Here is a 26,700-nt window from a genome sequence, read left to right on the forward strand (position 1 = left end):
CATTTTATCCATTCTTTGATTAAAAGTGTTTTTTTTCATCATTTGGTTTTTCCTGAAATATTTCTATATATATTTAGCAATAATTGGTTTGTTTTTCATGAAATATTTTGTGGTGACTTATTCATGAATGAAAAAATGCCCCATCACTTTCTAACCTAACTTTAATAACTTCCCAGGACAATTGATTCAGTGTGGTACCAATTACCCTGTGTCATCACATAGTTAATATTTTAGAAAATTAAATTGAGTTTAATATTTTTTAATATTCTTAATTATTTTATTCGTATTCATTAAGATTCGACTGTTACTGGAAATCAGTGGTAATGGTGTCTTGAATGAAATAGGAGGTTGTGAGAAGGGTTTCAAAAGTTACGGGTTTAAGTTCAAAAGAAGAGTCTAAACAAACTCAAATCTTAAACAGGTAATTAGGATGCATATTATGTGACCTTCCAGACTAGTTCTCAATAGTCCTAAGTCATCAGAGATGGGTTTAGTGGAATATTTTTGGTACATCACTCATTTTAGTTATTTCTTAAGTAGCTGGTTTAAGGCGGAAAGCCTTTTTTGCGTACTGCCTACTTTTTGGACAATTAGTTCATTATCTGCGCGATAAAATCTACGAAATCAATATATTATTGACGACTTTCAATTTTTTTCTGTAACAAAGAAATTATTTAATAATATATAACTGAATTAACTATTAATATTAGTAACTAATATACTGGGTTTCTGCGGTTATATCCGGGATAGATTTGGTTATATATAAACAATCTGGTGACGAATGATTTTAACTTTTTCTGTATGCAGAAATTCGGTCGGTTTTGCAATATCGACCACAGAGAGACTTTCGATTTGGATATTTTTTTCGAAACTATAACAGACAAAGGCAAGTTGCTGAATCAGATATCTCGGTCAATTATTGTGGATTATACACAGTTGTTCGATTAGAAATCACTTGGTGCAATTACTCATCGATTTGGATAGTCCTGGAGCAAATAGTCTTTGAAATGTGTAGCTCGGATGCAATAATGCTTTTCCAATCTTCAAAACAGTTGTTGGTTTAAATATTCTGAATCTAGAGAATAGTCAGTAATAAGGCGATAGGGTGGTTGTGCTTGTGGTGAAGTGGAATTCGTAATGAACCAATGTTGTGAGAGGACTAAAGGCTATATATAGTAGCTGAATGTTATTCAATCCATCATTTCGATCTCTCTGAATGAATAGTTTTACTCAAACTGCCCGTAATATAATTGCTTTATGATCGAAATTTTGGCATGTGAATTCAGTTCTTCTCAAGATCAAATTGGGGACTTATCAGCCGATATTCGAACATCATAATGATCTTGGAGTCTCTAGCCAACTAGGGCATATAATTTTATTTAAATGATCTTATTTTCGTTAAAAGAAGATGCCTGAGATCATCAATTTTCTTCTAAGTACATGTTCATAAAATGTTCAAACAAGATAATTAGAAATAAAAACAATTTCATTAAAAAATTAGGAATACAATTTTACATATGTACGAAAGTTTTCATTAATATATCTTCATTTGTATAGGAATTATAGAAGAAATTAAAAAAATATATCTATGGTCATCATTTTTTTACAAGTATATATAGAAAAATATTAATAAATGTTAAAGGAAAGTAATTTTATATAAATTGTTATATAAGTTGTCTTATTTTAATGAATGTATATTTATATAAATAAGAGTTATAGGAGTCAATTATCTGGTAAATAATGTTCAAAAATATCGAATAATACATTATATACATAAAAAATTTTATAACAAATTTGGTTACATAGCAATAATTGTATATAGAGACAAACTTTATTAAAATTATGCCTCTGTTTATACTAAGACTATATATATATATATATGAAAATGGTTAAAAACCATCAACATTCACTGGACAAAAACAACAAAATTGTAGCTAGTTGCGACATTGAATCGACCGTGGGATATCCGACTCGATTTCCTATCGAATATCAGTGAGTGCACGAGATGTGCGCGATTTTTCTGCATTAATATGGATGAACAAATCGGTTCGAATGTCAAGACCTCCGAAACGCCTTCGAATTTAATCAGAGTTAATAATTAACATTATACAATACGTCAGTTTTTCGCGGCTTTTGTTTTTGTTTCGACAGCCTATCTTTGATCTTGCCATTCGAAACAACAAGGCCGGTCTCTATGAATTCGACGACAAGATTTAGATGTGTCCTAGCTCACCGTGGACTTGGTTGGCGCTTCGCTGCTATCGAAGGTCACGGAGAACCTTAATCTTCAGTACTACCGTTGTTCGATAAGGAAGGCTTTCGGTACATTTGTCTGTACTTAATTCTAGTTTAACCAAAGGTGTATTATTGAAAATAAGACCACTTATGCGCCTACAGGTGGTATGCAGATGGAAGAAAACTGATTATCTTTTATTAAAAATAATTTTTTCTATAGTTTTGATTCAAATGATGTTTTATAGAATCTTAGAATAATGAAATTATAACCTAATATATACATATTTAATTTTTTTTAAATATTGAAAAATATGAACTGAAAAAATATAGATATATCGGTCAAATATATGATGTTTTAATAATCACAGGGGATGATGAGTAGTTTCCAACAGAATGTTGTCCCATTCTTGTACTAAAACATCCGCCAATTGCTTCAGTGATGTTCGAGATGAAAATCTAGTCCTCATTCTTTTGGTCTAGAACTCCCCATAATCGTTCAGTTATGTTGAGATCTGGCGATTGTACTGGCCAAGGGAGATGTTTGATGATACTCTGATGCTTTTTGGCGATGTATATGGAGACATGATAAACTTGGAATATCTCAGCGTTGATCAAGAATGTATATAGCTAGTTATAGTAAGAATTTCATCATTGAGGATGTTGAACTATTCATTCGCAATAATTCGGTAAATGATGTGAATGAAGGAACCAACTGAATATTACGATATTGTCGCCGAAATCATAACGAAACTCCCCCATGGACCCATAAGTTTCTTTTGGAGTTTTCCATATAAAAAACCTGTTAGTTTGTAAGAAACAATGTAAACGATGATTCACTGAACCATGCCATATTCTTCAAACCATCAAGTGTCTAATTTTTATGATCTTTGTACCAGTTCTTTTGTAGCTTAGTCCCTTATAATCGCAGTCATTACATGAATGTTAGCTTCATGGAGCTCATTATCGTTCTGGGCTTCTTTCCGTAAAATAAAATAAAAGTTGCATTCTTTTAAATCCTTTACATTTCATAACTTCTAACATGTCAATTGAAAAGTCCCAGGCCTGACACATAGATGGCGCTACTAGTATAAATTTGATAGCTGTTAATATGTGAATGTGGCCATTTGTGAATTATAGCAATTTCGCGTTTTGATAAATTATTGTTTTTTGAAGCGAAAAAATACAGTTGAAGCAAAAACTTGGCTTGATATCGAGATTCCGAACTAAGTTAGACGTGGTGAAATGAGCACCGAAGACGGTGAACATAGTGGACGCTCAAAGAGGTTGTTACCGACGAAAACATTAAAAAAATCCACAAAATGATTTTGAATGACCGTAAATTTAAACTGAATGAAATAGCAGATACTCTAAAGATATCAACTGAACGTGTAAATCATATCATTCACGGATATTTGGGTATGAGAAAGTTGTGTGCAAAGTGGATGCTACGCGAGCTCACTTTTAACCAAAAACAACGACGAGTTGATGATTCGGAGCAGTGTTTGTAGATAATCAAGCGTAATAAATCCGAATTTTTGCGTCGATATGTGACAATAGATGAAATGTGGCTCCATCATTTCACTCCGAAATTCAATCGACAGTCATCCTACTGGACTGCATACGACGAACCTGCTCCAAAGCGTGAGAAAACGCAACAGTCGGCTGGTAAGTTTATGGCGTCTGTATTTTGGGATGCGCATGGAAAAAATTTTAATGACTACCTTGAAAAAGGAAGGACCATCAACAGCGATTATTACATAGCGTTATTGGACCAATCGCCGAAAAACGGCCACATTTGAAGAAAAAGAAAGTGCTGCTTCACCAAGACAATGCACCGTGTCAAAAATCGACTATTTCTTGATCTCAAAAGTATTCTCGCTGGGAAGAAATTTTCGTCGAATGAAGAGGTGATCGACGAAACTGACGCTTTTCTATATTGAAGCAAAGGACAAATCGTACTACAAAATAGAATCGAAAAGTTGGAGGGTCGCTATAATCAAAGTATCACCCTTGAAGGGAATTATGTTGAATAGAAAAAACTAATTTAGCCAAAAAAATGTGTTTTACTATGGTAGGCCGGGGACTTTTCAATTGACCTGTTATATATAGCAATATGATAATACAATTTATGGACAAAAATGTTCATTTGTGACTTCTTTCATAAATTATTGATGAGCGAATGCGACTAGTATTTTTCTATCTGTTGCATTTTCATGAATTTCTCACCGTTTACGTCTGTTCTCGTTACTCAACAATAGCATTCGAATATAGCAACATCCTCGAAACCGATAACCAGATGGTTTTGTTGATAAAAACATCAAAACAATTACTTCGAACAAGGAAAACATCAATAAAAGCAATTCAAACCGACGAGGACGACTTGTAAATGGTATCGTGTAATTTAAAAGGTATTTTCCGAGCTGGGTGATGAAAGAGACAGTGACTTGAGCTCGTAAAACTTCCGGTAAAAAATGCTGGTCCAGTTTGAACGGGACAGATAGCGAAACACAAACAAAAAACAACCGAAATCTGAATTCGAAGGAAATCAATGTCATCATATCACACTTCCTGTCGAGCCGCTAGGATTTTAGCTAGATTTTTCCGCTGTTAGAATCGGAACCAATCAAGGCTACTAATACCGCCAGAAAGGTTACTAAAAAACAATTTATTGGCAATTAAAGATCGAACGATCGGCCTTGTCTTCGGTTCTGCTAGAAACACTCTTACCGTACAGGTGGTTCTCTACACTGTTCCACCGAAACACGCGTAAAATAACTTTGTTCTTTATTGTTAAGGCATAACAGGTCTCTCGTCTAACTTTGTTCTTGATCATAATCTTTGTTTTTAGTCAGTTTTAATAATACATAGTAATGGCGGCTCCTGATACAAATTTTAAGGGATAAGGAATATATAGGACACCGATGTAGTCGATATCAGAACGAAGATTCACTCGAATAAATTATATCAACAACGTTTTAATGAAATCTCACTGACACTCACACGCTCACCGTATTGAAGAATATTATTATCTTTAGTGGCACGGTATACCTAGAATTAACAACCTTCTTGTTAATTTCTGTGTTTGAACAATAAAAGGGTAAATAAGAGAGCAAGAAAAAAAACACAATACTTGTACAAAAATATATATGTTATACGTGTCACTGGATTTTATTGTTGAATATTTAAAGGATATCCGTCTTCTCCTTTTCAAAATATCAATTAATATTGCACAGCAACGTAAGAAATAATTTTCTAACTAATTATTTCTTCTTGTCAGTCATAGATTTGCAAAAATAATGTACTGAGTACCGAAAGCAAAGAACCAACTTCTGACCTTGAATCTTGATGTTGATTCAAAGTTACGACCATCCTTATTCTGGACGATTTTTGTTGCTCGAAATGATGCCCAAATGATTTGAAAACAAGAACTGTATTTACGAATTTCACGAAAAAACTATTTGGATTGAGATTTGGATCCAGCTAATAGTGTGAAGTTTTACTTTTGTAGAATATTCTATTTCGGCGTCTTATTTGAAAGTGAATTATATAAATTAAGACTGTAGTAAACACACCTAATGTAAAATATAATTAAATAACTAAAAAAACGTATAAATATTGATGTGGCTTAATAATAGGTCAATTGGAAAAGCCCAGCCTGACACATAGGCGCTACTAGAATTAAATCCATACGTTTTTTAGTTAGACCTAACACTCAAAAGATGCATGTATAAATTTGACAGCTGTCGAATTATTAGTTTGTGAGTTATAACATTTTGAGTGAAGCAACTTTTGGTATTGTGAAAAAAATGGATAAAAAGGAATTTATCGTGTTGATAAAATATAGCTTTTTGAAGGGAAAATATACATTTGAAGCAAAAATTTGGCTTGATGCCGAGTTTCCGGATGCTGCCCTAGGAAAATCAACCATCAAGGATTGGTATGCTAGGTTTAGACGTGGTGAAATGTGCACCGAAGACGGTGAACGCAGTGGACGCCCAAAAGAGGTTGTTACCGACGAAAACATGAAAAAAATCCATAAAATGATTTTAAAATACCGTAAATTGAAATTGAATGAAATAGCAGACACACTAAAGATATCAACTGAACGTGTACATCATATCATTCATGAATATTTGGGTATGAGAAAGCTCTGTGCAAAGTGGGTACCGCGGGAGCTCACTTTTGATCAAAACCAACGACGAGTTGATGATTCGGAGCAGTGTTTGAAGATGATATGTGACAATGGATGAAACATAGCTCCATCATTTCACTCCGAAGTCCAATCGACAGTAATCTGAGTTGACTGCACATGATGAACCCGCTCCAAAGCGTGGAAAAACGCTACAGTCGGCTGGCAAGGTTATGGCCTGTGTATTCTGGGATGTGCATGGAATAATTTTCATTGACTACCTTGAAGGAAGGGCCATCAACAGCGACTATTACACAGAGTTATTGGACCGTTTGAAGGACGAAATCGCCCAAAAACCTCCGCATTTGAAGAAGAAGAAAGTGCTGCTTCAGCAAGACAATGCACCGTGTCACAAGTCCATGAATTGGGCTTCGAATTGTGTCCTCATCCATCGTATACTCCAGATCTGGCCACCAGCGACTATTTCTTGATCTCAAATTTCAAAAGTATTCTCGCTGGGAAGACATTTTCGTCGAATGAAGAGGTGATCGCCGAAACTGAGGCCTATTTTGAAGCAAAGGATAAATCGTACCACAGAAATGGTATCGAAAAGGTGGAGGGCCGTTATTATCAGTGTATCACCCTTGAAGGGAATTATGTTGAATAAAAAGAAACTAATTTTGCCAAAAAATGTGTTTTACTATGGTAGGCCGGGGACTTTTCAATTGACTTGTTAGTTCACAATTGGATATAAAAATTCACTATCAAATGTAGGCACATCCACCCTCTTGACCAGATTTTTCGCCGTCTGTTCTTTTAAGAACTACTTCCATCTCAAATTGAACAAAGCATTATAAATGGAAAAAAAAACTTTTTATTTCACATTACGGTTCATAAAATAACGCGATACCTTGAACATAAAATAACGTCTGACCTACTATCGCCGCACTAATTTGTGTCTAAACTAATAATCAGCGGCAAATAATAATTAGGTTGGGCAGTGTGCGTGTGTACGTAGCGCGTACGCAAATGAACCGAGACAGAGAGGGAGATGGAGGGACCACAGAATCACTGTCACTTTATAGCGAGCAAAATCACTTGATACTCTCATTATAAGAATTAATTATGACCCAACTAATCACGCTTGAAAATTGCCGTTCCAGTCCTCGACGGAGGATAACTCTGTTATTTTACTAGAACTGATTTTCGTCTTGTTTAATGGACAATGTCCCTTAATTTTGATGGATATCCATCGCGTACAATATTTATAATTATTTGGTGCTTGGTTCGAAATATTTACTTGTCATTTGAGCTAGTTAAGGATTGTGAATTCATTGTATAACTTGTTTTGCTGGGATTGCCGTTATTTTTGGACAGATTTGATAGAGAAAATTTGGAAAGATTGGATAAATTGACTCCGAAAGATACTGACCAAGTAAATGGATTGAATTTCACAGGTATAAGGCATAAAAGTGACGCTACAAGTGTTGAAGCATTGGTAAATGAGGTTGAAAATGAAAATAGAAATGAGGATAGGGTTGAATTTTGTTTGTCAAGGGTGATGGGAGATCAGACAATGACTTTAGTTAATATGTTAAATTTGTGGTGTACATAATTGTATAGACTTGTCAGACTAAGGAAAAGTGTGGAATGGATGGTGTGAAAAAGAGATTATCGTATATTTTTTATAGAAGTTTAGTTTGTTACTGTAATGTTTATAACAGGTGAGACAAAAGTCCCGCTACCATTTTGATTGCGCGCCATCCTGATTATTTGACGTTTAGCTCAGTTTCGATTTAACCATTGTGTTGTGTAGACGTCCAAATTTTATTATGGATAAATATACGCCACAAGAATGAAGAGAAATAGTGACAATATTTATTCAAAATAATCGTTCTATTATTGCCACTCAGCGGAAATTGCGTCAAAAATATCCTATTCGTCCAGTGCCTCACAAAACTACAATTTATCGTTTGCACGCGAATTTTCAGATAGGCCTCATTCTGGAAGGCAACGGACGTCTCGTAACGCTGAAAATGTGGCTCTGCTATGCAATAGTGTTGCAGAGTCTCCAGAAACATCAATTCGGAGACGTGGTTCCCAGTTACACATTTCTGCACGCAGTTTAAGGCGAATTTTGAATATGTCCCGGTACAAAATTCAATTAGTCCGAAAATTGCTACCGGAAGATCCTGATTAACGAGTTGAGTACAGTAATGCAATCCTAAGGCTGTGAAATTGAAGATTTTTCGTCTAAATTGATAATGAGCGATGGAGCTCATTTTCTTCGCAGTGGCCACGTCAATAAACAGAACAGTTGGTTTTGGGGAACACAGAATCCTCAATTGATTCATGAAAAATCATTGCATCCACTAAAAACGACTGTATAGTGTGGTATTCATGCTGGAAACATCACTGGTCCCTATTTTTTGAAAATGACCAAGGCGTTCCTGTTACTGTTACTGCTGAACGGTACCAAGACATGGTAAGAAATTTTCTTGTACCAGAAATGGAAGAACAAGGACTAGAGACATGTGGTTTCAGCAAGATGGGGCCACAGCACAGACAGCTCGTTCAACAATTCAATTATTGAATGACGTTTTTCCACAAAGACTAATTTCGTGAAGTCGCGATTTAACGTGGCCAGCCAGATCTCCGGATTTAACAGCGCCAGACTTTCTCTTATAGGGTTTTTTAAAATCAAAAGTTTACGTGAATAAACCCGAAAAACGATTCAACATGTTAAGGACAATATTCTTCACTAAAATGAAGAAATTTAGCCTCAGATGTTGCAGGATATCATGAAAAATGCCCTAAAGAGCCGAAAGTTGCATAGCGAATCACGGTCACCATTTAGCCGATATAATTTTTCAATCATAACGAAAAAAAATGTAAAGACCCTGTGTATATTATCAATCAATCTTTGTTAACTATTTAACCATCGCACCCTTTTTAAATACAATAATATTTTATTTATGGTTAATTAGTGAGATATTAAGATTATTATTCGTTGAAACATGAATGAAAGAAGTCTTAACGTGCACAAGTCTTGAACGAACCTCGTGAGACTTTCTCTTTACAGTTACTTACAGTACGTTAGTTCCAAAATGCTGGTATATTAATGCACAATGTATTGTTGTTTACAAGCATACTACAAACCATATATATTACATATAAATCTATGTAAGCATAAATTTGGCACATTATTTACAAGGTCGCCATTAAAAATCAGTTGAATGATACTAATAGGTCCAAAAATAGTAACTGAAAGTATATGACTGAAACAATCGATAGTAAAAAGTCGTCAAATACCAAACAGTCGATAGTTCCCAACGCTATTTATAAGTAGATGCAGCGTCGGTATGTTATCAATCTTGATGAAATCTCACTCGTGTCAATGAATAAACAGCAATGATTCTGCGGCCGCGTCCTCCTCCACTTTCTGGCCCTCCCTCCTGCTACACCGTTATGGAGTCGGCGTCAGGACCGACCATTGTCGAGAGTTCAAACAAAAACTATCGAAAGGCAAAACGCAAAATGGAAACTTTCGTGGAAACAGCTGCTCGGCATCATCATTTTTATGAACTGGCTAACGGAAAAGTTCCTGACTGCGTATTGGAGGGGTTGGAAGTTCGGGAATGGGGCGACGGAACCGAAAAGTTTTTCGATCGCCAGTGTGTGTGTTGTCGATAGAGATAGAACCGGAGTAGTTACGAGGATAATTATGGGTGAAGTTTACGAGCTGATGTCGATTATCTCGATTTTTTATAGTCAGACTAGATACTGTATCGAGTTTGACAGTTTGGGCGGACTTGGTTTGCACTCGAATGGAGAAAACAACATTATTTCGGTCTTTTTCTGGATATTTTTTGACACAATCAACTTTTGTGTAGGAATTACGCGATGTAAATTTTTTAATTAAAGATATATTGTGAAAATAAGACGACTTGTGCAGATTTAAACGTCAATTATACATTTACAGGTATGTAGATGCAATTATATAAGAATTATATCCTTAAAAATATTTATATTAATTGAAAGAATACCACGTTAGTCAAAAATAACAATGAATCAAAGAATTACACTAGTTAGTCGCAAGATACTCCCAGCTTGACCGTAAAATCAAAGAGATTGATATATCGAATAATTATAAAGCCCATTTGGACTTACGGGGTGCAAACATTGGATCGCTCTAAAACATCAAACCAACTAGTAGTCCAACGCTGCCAGAAAAAAGTTGTACCATTAATGCTTGTCGTTACGTAACCAACGAAGAGCTGCACGATGGCCTCGAAATCAAGTTGATTTACGAATGTATCCAAGATATTTAGCGTTGTTGCTATATGAAATGATAGTATTGTTTAATGTTATAGGTGCTTGTACGGTCTGATTGTAGGTGAACTGCACACGTACAGATTTACTTTCGTTAATTTTTATTCTTCAAGCATCCAAATACCGTCAGAAAGCTTTCAATATTACGATATTATAAAACGGTATTTTGGGAAATATATATTGGAAATTTATAAATATAATTAATAGTTTAACCAATATTCCTCTGTGACGCCCTGAATACCTTTGCTAATTTCCCATAAATATGCTTCAAAATTATTTGAAAGAAATGAAACAAATTTTTTATGTTTATTTTTATGTCTTCATAATATAGAACAAAGTGTAATCTTATGAATTATAACGTTACACTTGTTTCATTGTTGCCATTAAAGGCATCACAGGATCTGTATATACTCGATTGCTCTTCTTTGTTTTTATGTTTTTAATGATATAGTCATAAAATTGAAGCCCATGTTGATGAAAATCCAGCATAGCATGAGCTCACCATTCGTCTTCTAATTTGGTGCTGTCACAGATTTATGAAGTATTGGAAATTGGTTCAGAACTGGTACCGGCGATCTAATTTGTAGTTGTTGAGTTTCTGATTGACTTTTAGCGGATATACAAGGGAATAAAAGGAATGCTGAAATAAAAATCGCTTTGCGTGTCTTCAGATTTGTAAACATCCGCCGTGACGTTGGAGATGGAAATCTACTCCTCGCTCCCTACTCTAAGACTTTCTAAAACGGTTCAATTATTTGTAGTCTTTCTTGAGGCGTTCTTAATGATATTCTTCAAACCCAGCCTGAACTTTTTGGCTGTGTGTTTGTATTAGATTACTATTAATCGAGTGAGTGTTGAGTTCTGTTATTCCTCTTGCCGCTGTAGTTTTAGATTATCTGGCCACAATCCTATGAGAGATCACACATTTCGTCGCAGAACAAAGCGTATAACATACCGAAATATAACCTACGAGATTTGACAAGTAAACTAAGCAATGCAAGTGTGCCGTATTGCATGGTGCTATATTACTATTCCCTGTACTTATGTCAGGTTTATATGGGAAAAATGTATTGTTATTAAATGTTTTACAAATATTCATAACAGCTTTAATTGAATTCAATAGAAATATGTATAATAAGGATATCTTAGACCTAAACTCTTGTAAAACCACTCTCGCTTTTCACATAAAGCCTTGGCCAATAATACCAATAAGTACGAATTGTGTTCTCACTACAACCCTCACCAATGCAAACGCGCACATGAACGGACCGAATGGTACGAATCTGATTCTTCCACGGCCATACCAACCCCATTATATCCCGAGAGGTAAAACTGTTTCCCTAGAGTTGTTTGTAAAGTATTTTCCGTTCGTTGCCTAAACGTACCCCTCGCGCGTCCCGCACTCCCCCTCAAGAACCGGTACCCCCCCCCCTCCCAGCGCCTTCTTATTTAAAGTTACGAACTTCATCGTGTTGTTGGCTCGAAGTTTTTTAATTTTGCCACTCGTTCGAAGGTGATCGGCGACGGGGTAAAGGGAAAAAAAAGGGGGTGGGGGCAGGGGGTTTGCGCGGCTCCAAGCTGGAAGAGGGTGGATAAACGTTTCGGATTTTTATTTTAAATTGTTTAGTTAGGCGAAAAAACTCTCTACTACTTTTTAATAGGACTTTCGAGGATATTTATTAATTTTAAAGGAGGTTGTACGAGTTCTGGGGTAAGTAATAAATATGATGTTGGGGAAAATAATAAGACAAGGGTTCGTGTTAGATACTGTCTCATAAGCAAAAAACTGTTTTAGGGCTTAGTAACTATTATCAGGCCTATAAATTAATTTTAAAAGATTTACAACAGACGATGTTACTGTGTATTAATCGCATTGCGTATATTTGTAACCAACTTCATATTGAAGCCAGTGGGTTAAAAATGTCTGAACATGTACCGAGTAAATAGCAATTGCGGGAAGTTGTACTTTTTGACTTCAATCTGAAGAAAAAGGCTGCTGAAGATCATCGAATGCTGTGTGAAGCTTACGGTAGCCATGTTTGATTTCAACATTTTTTTTTACTTGAAGGTCGTTCTCGTAAAATTTACTTACAATGCCTGACATTATGTAGGAGATTATGAGCATTTATTACATTTATTTTACTTCAGTGTCTGTTTGTTGCAAAAGATATGTTCAGCTGCGTTCCTAAATATATCTCAGGACTTTGATAAAGTATGGCATACGGAATTGCGGATTAAATCAAAGAAACTTCTCCCTTAACCTGATTATGAGCTACAAGGCGATGAACATACCGAATTACATGCAATGTATAATAGTTTAAGAAGCAAGATAGTGTACTGGGTCCAGTACTATATCTTCTGTACACAGCTGATTTACCTACAACAAAAATATCCAACATGTGGCAACATACGCAGACGATATGGCAGTTTTAGCCTCTCATGAAGGTTCAGTCATAATATCAATGAACCTACAAACACACTTAAATCAAATACAAATGTGACTGAAAAGATGGCGTATAAAGGTCAACGAAACAAAATCCAGTCATATAACTGTTACGCTGCTTAGAAAAACATATCCACCAGTCTATATCATATAGTTGTCAGTTTCCGTAAGCAGAGTGCTAAATATCTCAGTATCCACCTAACACTTGGAAGAAGCACATACTCGCCAAACGGAAACAATTTGGATTTAAACTCTACCAAATTATTATTGGGCGCAAATCCAGGTTATATATATATATATATATATATATATATATATATATATATATATATATAATGTAATAAGGCTAAAAAAATTCTGACGCTTGGTCGGTTTTATGGACTTTTGTTAAATATAATTTATTTAATATAATAAGTAAAGTCTTTTTCTACAAGGCCTGATGAAAAAGTTAATTGATATTGTAAACATCCAATGAAAATGGATTTTCTTAAGTTTGATGACAAGAGCTCTCCAGCGGAGTTTAGTATCTAAGCTCATTCCCATATATTTACAAGAGTCAGTAAAAGGGACATGGACATCGCTTATTCTAGTAGATAAGTACTGGTTATGTTTATTGGTAAAATTTACATAGATAGATTTGTTTTTGTCCAATTTTCTATCGAATAACGGGTGTTTTTTTACTTGTTTTTAAAAGCAGACCTGGAGAACTTCAGTTTTACTCAATGGGATCCCGTCGGTATCAAGGGAGTGATATTTCTCCTGGGGTAGAGAGGTTTTACAAAGAAACCTGTATAACGATCGCGGCTACGATACAATAAAAACCTGCGGAATCAGTCTTGTTGGTGTTGTTTCGGCCTCTCTTGCCGATTTTTAATTTCTGCTCTCGCCGTGTCTACAACCGTCGCAAACAATACCCGGTCCTCCTCCCTCGCTACACCTCCCCAATCCGTTCCGCGTTCCCCCCGTCGCCGTTTTCTGGAACGGCCTGATAAATTTCCATTTTCCAGACTAAATAGATCGCGAAAGATGACGTTACGGCAATTTTTTCCGAGACCGATGCCGACGGCAGCAGCGGCATTGTGTTACGTAAAGTCATTTTTCTTCAGTCGACGTCACTTTGCCGTAATTATGAGGCTTCTCTTTCGCGGGAGGAACATCGATAATGCTAATAAGCGGACACACGATGCCGGCATCCGAGAAGGTTGCGTGAACGGTCTGTGTTTCTTGCAATCATTTCCGTCACGACATGGAGTGTCACGGGTAACTTGCTCCATTTGGAGGTTATGGTTTGTGGTTGCCTGTTGATATTTGTTTGTGTGACCATAATTTGTTATAAAACTATCAGATCTTAAGGAATTTTTAGTGTTAGTAACATATATACATACTAATATTCATTCTTCATACAATGTGGGGCAAAAGTCCCGTTACCATTTTGATTGCCTATAACTTATCTCAAGGAAAAGATAAGTAAGTTTGGTTTTCATAAAACGTTTATTTGGTCTTTAATTTTTTTTTCGTTACGATTGAAAAATGTTATCGGCTAAATGGTGATCGCGAGTTGCATAGCGAAAACTTTCGGCTATTTTTAAGGCATTTTTGATGTCATCTTGCAACATCTGAGCTGAATTTTCTCAATTTCGTGACGAATATTGTCTTTCAGATGTTGAATCATTTGGGTCTTATTCACATAAACTTTTGATTTTAAAAAATCGCATAAGAAAAAGTCTGATGCTGTTAAATCCGGAAATCTGGCTGGCCATGCTAAATCTCCACTTGGTCTTATTTAAATTAGTCTTCGTGGAAAAACGTCATTCAATAATTGAATTGTTGAACGAGCTGTATGTGCTGTTGCCCCATCTTGCTGAAACCACATGTCCTCTAGTCCTTGCTCTACCATTTCATACAGTTGCTTTTAGTGGATGCAATGATGTTTTATGTATTAAAAAATGTTGAATACTGATTAAAACTACCGGTCGTTCTTATCCAAGCGTGACTAGAATATATAAGCATCGAGGATGATCTCTCGGCACTGACTGTTTAATACTTTACCACGATTTATATCTCATACAATTTATGTAAAAATCAAATGAGAAACAAGGACATATAGGTAAAAAATATGATATAAATATGTATTTCGAATCATATTCTAATTGGGTTCGAGTAAACATCTGCCAAAAATGGAGTTGAAGTATATAGTAACTTATTATAGTAAAACATATTTTGTAAATGTTTCATATGGTTGGATGTTGACAGAAACAAATGAAAAGTTGTAGAAAATGATGGACATTATTTCGAATAATATATACCGTGCCAATTTCTCTCATAATTGCCTTTTTAAGATGACCAATTTTTCTCCAGGAAAGAAGGTTATACACGATATTTAGGGTTCTATGAAGGTTATTTTAAAAACTCCATCAGATTTTTTTTTACGGGAGAGTAGATTATGACCAATTATGAGCCTCTGGGTACTAATACTTTCTTTTAAGAGCAACACCTTTGGATTTTATATGGATACTTTTGGTTTAGGATATAAAATATTCTGAAACCAGTGCAATTCTAAACATTTATCTTACAGTAATTATACTGTGATTTGAGGTGTGATTGGAGCTTTTGTCTTTCTGGAGCCGTACATCTTGAATCTTTTTCGGAAATGTATAAAAATAAATTTTAAAACAATTGCAGCAACCTTTTGTATCGCATCAAACATTATTCAAACCATTACGCTATTGAATTCAACCTGTTCCTCTATCTGTACGAAATTATCTCCCGAACTATGCCAGCAGATTTCATTAAAAATATGCGGATACGTGTTTTTGTATTTGTCGCGCTTGTTTCGGCATCAGCTTAAAGAAATATCCCCACCAAAACGCGCACCCTCTCCCTCTCCAACCCGAATCGGCGTTTTTTCCCCACGTCCCCCCTCCGTTCCCCTCCCGTTGATCCGTCATCGACACTTCCCCCACCGCCCAGTACAATTGCAATCGGCGTATGCCCCTACCGCTCGTTAAAGACACTTCCCCGTCGCCCCACCGCCGCCCGTCCGCGCAACATGCCTTCGCCTCCCCCGCCCCCGGGCTCCGGCGACCACCCGTTCTGCCCCCACCAGCGCGTACCTGCACAGAGCGACAAAAAAATCGCTGGGCAACGTATCAAACAAGCGTAAAAATCCAGCGCCTACCCTAATAACCACCCAGCGGGTGCCTAAAGGGGTAGTTTGAGATGAGATACACTGCCTCACGAAACTAGACCTATCCCAAAATGTTTCGGGGACGCCTTGTCGGACCGGCGATGTTTGGTTAGACGAATTAAAATGTTTGTTAGGTCTTAAAAAAACTGTGGCAATAAATATTAAATTTAACCACTTTGAGTTATGTTTTTAAAATGACAGCAAATGTTGGCAAGTTCAACAGGTTATAGAAGAATCATATTTTGCCAAGAGATATTGCTTTCTAGTCCCAATATCATTGTTTTTGGCGTCAATGAGGACTTGAACAATTGGGGAAACAAAAAAATCGGAGACAATGAATGCAAAACTTATTGGGCGAAAACCTAGGTGAAACTCTTAAATAACTTTATGGCAGCGTAGCAGCTACGATGGGAAAGATCGGAAAGGAGCAACAAATTGGAACCATGTTAGCGTCATTCTACCATTCTAGCTACAATTTAGTATTTTGTATTTTAAATAAAAATAAAAAATACTGCATTGCATTATATTTCAAATAAACGACTTAAACATATTTTGTATTTCGTATTTCAAATACATGCAATATAGTGTTTTGTACTTTGTATTTTAAATACATACGAGATAGTACTTTGAATTTTAAATAAACGTAGTTAAAATACTGCATTTTTACTTTGTATTTCAAATACACGACTTAAAATATTTTGTATTTCGTATTTCAAATACATTCGATGAAGTATTTTGTAATTCGTATTTCAAATAAAATAACTAGAGTACTGTATTTTGTGTTTGGTATTTCAAATACACGCCTTTTGGTATTTCAGATACATGGAAGATAGTATTATGTAATTTGTATTTTGATCAGAGGCAAATACATTGGCCAGCTCTGAATTCTTCCACTATATGATAATTGTGTGGGCCGAACCGAAATTTTGTCGAAACTTTCTCGCCCTATCCGAACTTTCTTCGATAGCCGGTATTCGTAGATTATGTTTTTTGCCGGATCGGTTTCATTAAAATAAGCGAAACGATTTTTTTCCAGCGCCAGCACGTTCGGGCAGTATACGAACTCGGGCGACTCTCCCCCGGGGGCCGAAACGCGAAGGGGGGCGGCGGACGCCCGGGCCGAGGGGACACGGGGCGGGAATACCGCCCCTCATCTCCATGGTGGCGCGCGCTATCAGCATCCCTCTTCGGGCGGCAGTTCGCGTCGGTCTTCCGCGTACGTCGCCAGCCTCTCTCGCCGACTAGCACGAGGATGTCGCGCCGCTTCCTTACGTCGCCGCCACACCACCACCGTCACTAACGTCCCCGAAACAGGGGCCCCCGTAACGAGGTGAGCCCCCGGGGGGCCGCGCACCATGGCCCCTACCGATCTCTAATCCGATCCGTCGCGGACCGGACGCTCTTTTCGCGAGTTTTATTGACATTTCGCCAGATGTCGACCGCTATGTGGTGGTTTTTGCCGCTACTCTTCCTGCTAGCAGGTGAGTTTATTGTTTGTAAACATTGGCGCCAGTCCGCGCTGTTCACGGTAGTTCATTCGAGCATTGTTCTGATGAACTCAACGCTCGTAGGTCGGTCATACGTCCACGGTGTCGAAAATATCACATGGTAACAATACAGGATGATACGCCAATAAATATTTTATGAAATATTAGATATTCTAGATGCACTCTGTACATAAAAACATCATATTGTAGTTTGATAAGCTTCCAATATTGTTTAGTTTCCCCATGATAGAAGAAAATCACGGGAAACTAAATCAGGTTCCTGCAATACCAAAAATGTGTCGTTTAGGTGCATCCAAATTGCCTTTAGGCTTGTTTTAAATATTGAAAACATCACACAGTACTAATAGAGAAACATATTTACGATAATAAACAGTCTATTTTATAATACACGGTTTACACGGACGATAGACGATAATAGACGGACGAACAGATGTAATTTGTATGTAAAAACATCATATCGTATTCTGATAAGCTTCCAATACTGTTCAGTTCCCCTATGAGAATAGAAAATCACGAGACCCTAAATCAGGTTCATGCAACACCAGAAATGTCTGTTTCTTATCGGGAATTTTTCTTTCAAATTAGGCGAGTTTTAAACATTATCTTTCATGGTACCCTTGGCTATATCATTTAGCTGCGCCTAATTTGGCTTGGCTATTTGTTTGAAAAGCTAAAAAAATCGTAGAGTATTTTTATAAGATCATACCTACGATAATAAATATAAAATATATAAAAATAAATAAATATTATTTTATAATATTAAACGAAATCTTAGATGTGCCTAAATTACATTGATGGGTTTCAACATTTTTCATGATAAAAAATCACAAGGTACCAAATCGGGTTCGGCCAATACCAGACACTTGTGTTTTTCATCGGAACCCGTATATATTTTGAATCAATCGAATATTTAACATTAAATATCGGCTATTTGGTTTATGTGCATCTAAATTGCCTTTTGTACTTGTTTGAAATATTCAAAAAGGCACAGAGTACTAATGGAGGATCATACCTACGATTACAAACAGTTTATTTTATAATACAACCCGAAATTGCAGATGAGCCAAATCATAATGACGAGTTTTCAACATCTCTTTGTCCTTTAATGACCAGAAAATCACAAGGAACCAAATCAGGTTCGTACAATACCAGACACTTGTGTTTTTCATCGGAACCCGTATATATTTTGAATCAATGGAGTATTTAACATTACATATTGGCTATTTGGTTTATGTGCATCTAAATTGCCTTTAGTACTTGTTTGAAATATTCAAAAAGGCACAGAGTACTAATGGAGGATCATACCTACGATTACGAACAGTTTATTTTATAATACAACCAGAAATTGTCGATGTGCCAAATTATAATGACGAGTTTTAAACATTTCTTTGTACTTTAATGGCCAGAAAATCACAAGGCACCAAATCAGGTTCGTACAACACCAGAAACTTTTGTTCCTCATCGGAAACTGACGATATTTTGAGTTAGTGGAATTTACAATATTAGCTTTGATTAGTATCTCTATATACATAGGCTAATTCGTCATTATCATCATCATATAAACCCTTGGTTTGGTTTATATTGACTTGCATTAGTTTAAGTCACCATTTAAAGAATATATAACATAAACAATGAAATGCATGATGAATGGTGATGTTGCTTACAACGATAATTACTAGAAAAACAAACATATTCTAAGAATCTTGGAGTCTGGTTCTCTAAATACTTCTATTATTATCACTATATATATTCAGAGGTATTTCTTAGTTGCTGAGAGGGGAACGTTGACTTGGATTGGCCCAAATGTAAAAAATATTAAAATAACTAAGCTCTGATGATATTGGTCAAGCACTCGTTGTATTGCAGATTTATTCTTTCTCCTGGCTTTGTAGTAAAAATGCGTTATAATTTTCTATAGCAAGAGCTTTCTATATCAATGTCTGTTGTTGTAGATCCTTTGCTGCACAATCAACAAATAGAAATATTAATCTTACTTGATTCTTTTAATAATTATTCTGCTGTGTGGCTTTAGGAGCTTAATCAAAATCTGTTTTCTAAGCATCCTGTCATCGACGTCTAGTCTTCGCTGCAAACGTACTATAAACCACCAACTTGGTAGCGACTTCTTGACGAAATTATTTTTCCTCCATTTTCAATTTTGTTTACTCATTTTTCATTTTGTGATAAAGGATAGACAAGTTAGTAATAAGCGGCCCACAAAGGAAGGGATTTAGATGAGGGCATATTATGAGCAGTGTAGGAAGAGTGTGCTGTGTTGAGTTGTAAATTTTACTTACGGGCTAGACGTTATTATTGTTATTATGTGAAAGAACAAAATAGGGACTGACAACATGATATGTAAAAATCAACAGATATTTATTCGTTAGAAATAAGACTAACGGTACTAAACCATACAACTAAAAAATGTTTGACAATAATCTAAAGGTAAAACAGCAACTAAATAATAATCTAATGGAGATATATCAGGACTATATGGTGAATGCGAAAAAATCACCTATCGAATGCAATTTCGCGCTTTCAAAAGAAGAAATTCGTAAGGCTCTTACGTTTTATCTTGTAGTTGTATCTCGAACGTATGGATTTTTATTTGTGCTTTTTTTAACATTGTGTTAATTCATCAGGAAAAATAAAAATCATCCTGGAAAGATTATCAAATAGACTATCAAGCCTCATTAATAAGTATTTGAATTTTAATTGTTTTTCTATACACGAAAAATATTTTAATACACAAACTGTCTTGGTATTATTTTGTTTTTTCCATGCTGTTGGTTTCGATCGAATGTGGGCGGTCCTATTCAGAAACAACGGTGAAATAACTGACCTGTATAAATACAGTAAATAAACCGTAGTTTAAATTTAAATTCCATGAATTATTAAACAGTTTGTATAAATTGGTTGCAAAACGTATTCACCATTTTGTCAACAAAATAAGGATATGCCTGGACCAGTGTTTTACGTCATAACACTCATCATTCTAGTAGTTTCCATGATAATGGAATAAATATACGTTCTATTTCGTATTAGATTCTAAATATAACATAATTTTTCGTATTCGTAATATGTTTTTAGATTAAAATTAACTGGGAAGCTTGTGTCTGTTATTCGAAGATGAGAATTACATATCTCTATCTACATGATAAAAAATAAATTATTTTTTCGCAATGTTCAGTTCTCTATGAGATCACAAATGACCAGATATTAAATTAGGTCTGTACAATATCATAGAGAAATTTTCTGGTTATAATTCGCTATAAAAAGCACTATTCACTTTGTTATAATAACAAATTGTTGTAGATTAATCATTCAGATTGTTGTCCAAACAGCCACTACCATTTTTTGAGTTTCATACAAAGTTCTGCTTGTTACTTTGTTGTCCTATGTTTCTATGATGCTTCCTGTTGTAGAAACCAAATATTTTCTGTGTCAAATTCGCGAAGTTCCATGATTATATATCAACAAATAAAAATTACTGTCTATTTCTTTATTTACGTGGTGAAACCTCACGTATTCTAACAAAAACAACGTGGAAACTGAAAGGAATTAGTCAAATTGCCATTTTAAAAATGCAGAAAGCTATAGGCTCCGGAATAAACTGGCATGGGTGGGGCCTGGAGAGACGGGTGGCCATGATGGAGGTTAATGGAGGCAACGCCGGCCGCCTGCAGTTGGGCTCGCAGGACAATTAAACCGAATTAGGCGCAGATATGCAGGAACGTTATCTCCATCACGTCCTGTCACATAAACCAGATTGTCCACGTACAAGTCCCACTGTAATTAATTAAATTACTGTTTCCTTTCTGATTCATTTGTTTTCTTAGGAAGTTTCGTTAATGCATTGATGGATACGGCATCGGTTTACCTCCGGTATTCACCACTCAGCTAAAATATTCCTCATTTTCAATAAAAAAGTCTACCAAGAAAGAAAACTGTTTAATGCGACACCAATGGGCCTTCATAGATATGTACAGTTCATTCAATAATGCAATGAACTCACGTCATCTAAGTTTATAACGTCAAAACGTCGCAATGTTGCCGCATTTAACTTTGACTTTTTCCGCAGTTTAGTTTATATTAGCTTTGTTATATAACAAAATTATAATATAAATGAAATAATTAAACAAAAATGTTATAAAATATAATTTATTTTAACATTGTAGTACATATAATGCATATATTATCGAAGGACTTAAACTAAAGTAACAATTTTTTTTAGGTTAGAGTTGTTTTGTTTATTTACATCGAACTCTTTTTCAAACCACCTGTGGTATTCCCTGGAGGCTTAATCTACCTAATTAATAATTTTACATCCAAGTAATGTATTTTATTTTTATTAGAGAACATATTTACTTTTTTATGTTTCGTTCTTGTTTCCTTCGATGCTGTTTTTCTTCGATCACTGTGTTTCTGTTACTGCCGTGTATTTTTTTCTCGATAAAATTAAATTTAATCACTGCATTCTCACTAATATATTTGCCGTATCAGCAAAATAGTTAGTATTAATTCTTCCCTCAATAATTTTAACCAAATGCTCATGTGCATTCAGAACAATTACATACATATATATGCACATAAATCTTCCACACTATCAGTTATACAGTTATCCTGTATTGGTTATGTACTCACCTTTAGTTGTTTTCACTCTTATAACCCTGTCTTTGTAATTGTCAGCATTTAAACTTAATCTCACACCAAGAAAGTTTTATTCGGTTCTGAGTCATGATTCAAATCAATAACTACACTGTGAATTTCAAATCTAAACCTAGTTACATTATATATCATGATGACGTGAGTACACTGCTATTTTGGATACACTATATATTCTTAATTGACATCATTAAACCGAAACTACTTTCTTCCTAAGCTGCTACACCGCCCACTCTGTTCTCTCTTCGTCACTGACTCCAAACGGTTGAGGGGACTGGAAAAAGACGAGAGAGATGCATTTTTCCTTTTCGGGTATCGGCAAAAATTCCATCGGGATTTCCTCGTACAATGGACGCAATCAAGGGTGCGGTGACGGCTGAACGGACGCTGACGAATTTCGTGTGTCAAGCACGAGCGGATGATTCCGTGTATCTTTTGGATAAACGACGATCAATTTGGCGGGTTTTCAACGTCGAAGAAGTGGAAATTGATTTTCCATTCGTCAATGTTCGCGGATGCAGTACAATAGACGTTGCGATGAAGAAGACTGGATGACTTCTATTCAATGCGGGCCTGATGAAGGAGATTTGCGCCATTTTTTAACGCTAAAAGTGTCTAAAATGCCTTTAGGTTGGTAAAAATGTGAATGGATAATATTACTAAGCGTCAAAACCGAAAATACTTTCTTATACTAATAGCATTCGTCAATAATCGTGACTGTAATAAAGAATCATAACAATACAGATTCACGATAATAATATATGATCGACAGATACAGAACATAAAAATATTTATTTTTAAATTACGAGTAGAAATAAAAATTAAAATTAGCATCTTAAGTCAAACATCAATCTGATTAGCATTACGAAACATTGACGTCACTTAACGTTCCTTAACCATCCCTATTGCAACTGTCTGTAGTATTATTGAAATTAGGGCTATCAAAATGTCTATTTTACATAGTTTATAGTAACTATAATACGAAAGGATAAATATGAATGATCCTAACTTCTAGCAGATCTATGGAATAAAAAATCTACCCATTATTAGGTTTGTAATATTTGGGTACATAAACTACACACTTTGAAATGTTGAAGTTTATTTTAATAAAAGTATTAAACACTTACAAGAGCATATGAAACTTCAATACTTTACAAGTACAAAATCTGTGTTTATACAGGCTTTAAAATATTAAATTCTTCTATGGATTCTTAAACTAGATCTCTGCTTAGTTTCTTTTACCTTGTTTGACTTCCGTGGCAACATTTCTAACAATAGTTACGCATAGACAATGTATGTAGAAATGTTGTCTGCCATAACACGCACATAACAGGTGGTCAAAACTTAGAAAATCATATTGTATCCATTCTTAGCTTGGCGAAGTATCGAACAGTTTGTTATCAAATCATGATGAGACACTTGTTGAATACTTATATTTAATGAATCCTTGTATTTTCAAAATATTGTGGTCATTTAGTAGTGTTAGAAGTTCATTTTCTTCTGCATGATTGAATATAAGTTGACTCCAAACACACTTGTAAAACTAAAAAAGTAAAAAATAGTAAATACTTACATCAGAATGGCCTTGAAAACAATAACTTGCCGATGTTCAAGATTTAACAACATTTCTCCAAAATCTTCTACCTTGAAACCACAATATATAACTTGGTTGGAGTTTTCACCAATACATAATTACATTAGAGAACTTTGTTATACAATGTAATGCCTCATTATAAAACAAAATTAATAAAATAATGCATGCATGAGTAAATCTTGTACGTATACAAAACGCCCAGTGCGACCAAAACAACTATGTATCATACAAATTTGAAGTCTTTTTGAGCATTTTTAATTTACTTTATTTCAACCGTCAATTTTTTTTTTAAATCCATTTTTTTGTAGAAATCAGTGATCATATATATGTTGATAATACAAATTTTGTCAAGTTAATGGTGAAAAAAAATATTTACAAAGACTTACTGTTTATTTTTTACTGAATACACCACTCCTAATAATGGTATCTAAATTCTCATCTATTAATAGACATTAAGAAAATGTCCTAGGCAAAAATTAGAATTCCTATCGTTTTTGCTGTGTGCCAAACGCGCTGAAATATAACTGAAGATTGAACGGGGAATCGGCTGTCGCTAGAATGCCGACACGGTATAGTAATTTCAGAAATTCCCTTAATTCACTGCCCTAGAACGAATATTCATAATAACGGAGGGGTAACATCTTGTTAGCAGCGAAAATATCACGGAAAATAATTAATATAGAGACAGTAAAGTATTTATTATTACGTTTTGTTGTGATATTTCATGATGTTTTATTATGATGTAAATTACGTTTATTTTACAAAACGTGCATCATAGATACATCAGTTATGAAAACTATTAAGTAATAACTATATTTTACCATTATGACACGTAGTTGCCATGAAGTATCAGTATGCCTTTAATTATAAATATTAACAATATTCTGACTACTTTTCTTCCTGTTTTGGAAAGTACTTGGTGCATTTTCAGATAAATTCTATTTAAAAGAAAACCTTTTTTCGATTTATAAGAATTTTTTTTTTATTACTCTTCGTGAGTCCACAATCTGCCCTATTGGCAATAAGTATTTCTTCTGTTTATATTATATATACATGGCATGTAGAAAATCACTTCATTAAGCAATCTTCTGTATAATATATTATCTTAATTAATTAGTCTTATTCTAATGCTTATTCTAAACTCTACATATGTCCAGTAATCAGATCAGGTGGTGTTAAACGTTTTAGTCTACGCACTTCACTATCACGTCGCATATTTAGCTGATTAGCGAGTACATTGGGATGCACTGACACTCTTTCGATGTACTTCACACAAACACGTTGGATTACACTCGTTATAGGTTCTAAAGGAATATCGCGTTGTATCACTTTATTTGAAATATTGTACGGAGCATCAACAATGGCACGCAACACCTTATTTTGGAACCGTTGAATGATGGATATATTAGATTTGCTAGCGGTACCCCATAGTTGAATTCCATATGTCCAAATGGGCTTGAGTATAGACTCATACAGCAATACCTTGTTATCTAATGATAACTTGGATTTGCGCCCAATGAGCCAATATATTTGATATAATTTTAGTCCTAGTTGTTTCCGTTTAGAGAGTATGTGCTTCTTCCAGGTTAGGCGTCGATCTAAATGCATACCAAGATATTTAACATGCTCTGCTTGGGGGAGTTGACGATGATTGATATTTACTGGTGGACATGTTCTTCTACGCAGGGTAAACGTTATATGCGTGGATTTTGATTCATTGGCTTTAATGCGCCATGTCTTCAACCATAATTGTATTTGCTCCAGGTGGGTTTGTAGGTTTATTGATGCTGTGACTGGATCTTCATGGGATGCTAAGATTGCTGTATCGTCTGCATATGTTGCCACAGTAGTTATTTTTGTGGTGGGCAGATCAGCCGTATACAGAAGATACAGTACTGGACCCAGTACACTACCTTGCGGAACTCCTGAATATATGGGATTTAATTCGGTATGTTCATCGCCTTGATTTACAATAAAATGTCTGTCAGTGAGATACGATTTTAGTAGCTGATAGTCCGGATGAGGAAGAAGTTTCTTTAGTTTAACCTGCAAGCCCATATGCCATACTTTGTCAAAAGCCTGAGATATGTCTAGGAAAGCAGCCGAACAATATCTTTTGGCATTTAGGTCAGCGTTTATTTAGTTTACAAGTCTATGCACTTGTTCTATAGTCCCATGCTTATTGCGAAAGCCAAACTGATCTTCTGGAATAATTTTTCTTTTTTCTATTATATAGTTTAGTTTTTTTATGTATAATTTCTCGAAAACTTTCGAGATTATTGGTAATAAACTTATAGGTCGGTAGGAGGTCACATCTTCTGGTATTTTTCCTGGTTATAAGAAATTGAAAAATAAGGAATACGTTTTATTTCTAAGCAGATGCTATATTGCTATCATGAAAAGTATTTCTAGTTAGTAAGCCAAAACTATATACTATTTCGAAAAGTGCTGGTTAAAAAGTTGACTGGTTCTAAAACGTTCTTAAAAACAAATTCTATTATTAAGTATTTTAAATACTATAAGTGCCATAATTATTTTGTTTATGGCGTTTGTGTTCTGATAAGTGCCTAAATATTTATGAGAATATTTGGGAAAAATCGCAATATG

The 26,700-nt window shown here is 35.1% G+C and overlaps 1 protein-coding gene across 4 annotated transcripts in view; it reads left to right on the forward strand.

The window, feature by feature from the left end:
- Positions 1–17,547: 17,547 nt before the first annotated feature.
- Positions 17,548–26,700, forward strand: part of Dscam2 (Down syndrome cell adhesion molecule 2) — a 125,333-nt gene continuing 116,180 nt past the window's right edge. For 3 of the 4 annotated variants that reach the window (XM_076416905.1, XM_076416907.1, XM_076416904.1), the window contains exon 1: positions 17,548–17,807. In XM_076416905.1, the coding sequence (XP_076273020.1) occupies positions 17,759–17,807 (49 nt within the window). In that variant the 5' untranslated portion in view covers positions 17,548–17,758. The remainder of the gene's footprint in view (positions 17,808–26,700) is intronic. The other variant, XM_076416906.1, reaches the window with a different exon arrangement.

The sequence above is a fragment of the Rhynchophorus ferrugineus genome, unplaced genomic scaffold (genome assembly GCF_030347505.1).
Source record: "Rhynchophorus ferrugineus isolate W39M unplaced genomic scaffold, kcgeb_rfMv2 rfM10, whole genome shotgun sequence".
NCBI classification, from domain to species: Eukaryota; Metazoa; Arthropoda; class Insecta; order Coleoptera; family Curculionidae; genus Rhynchophorus; species Rhynchophorus ferrugineus.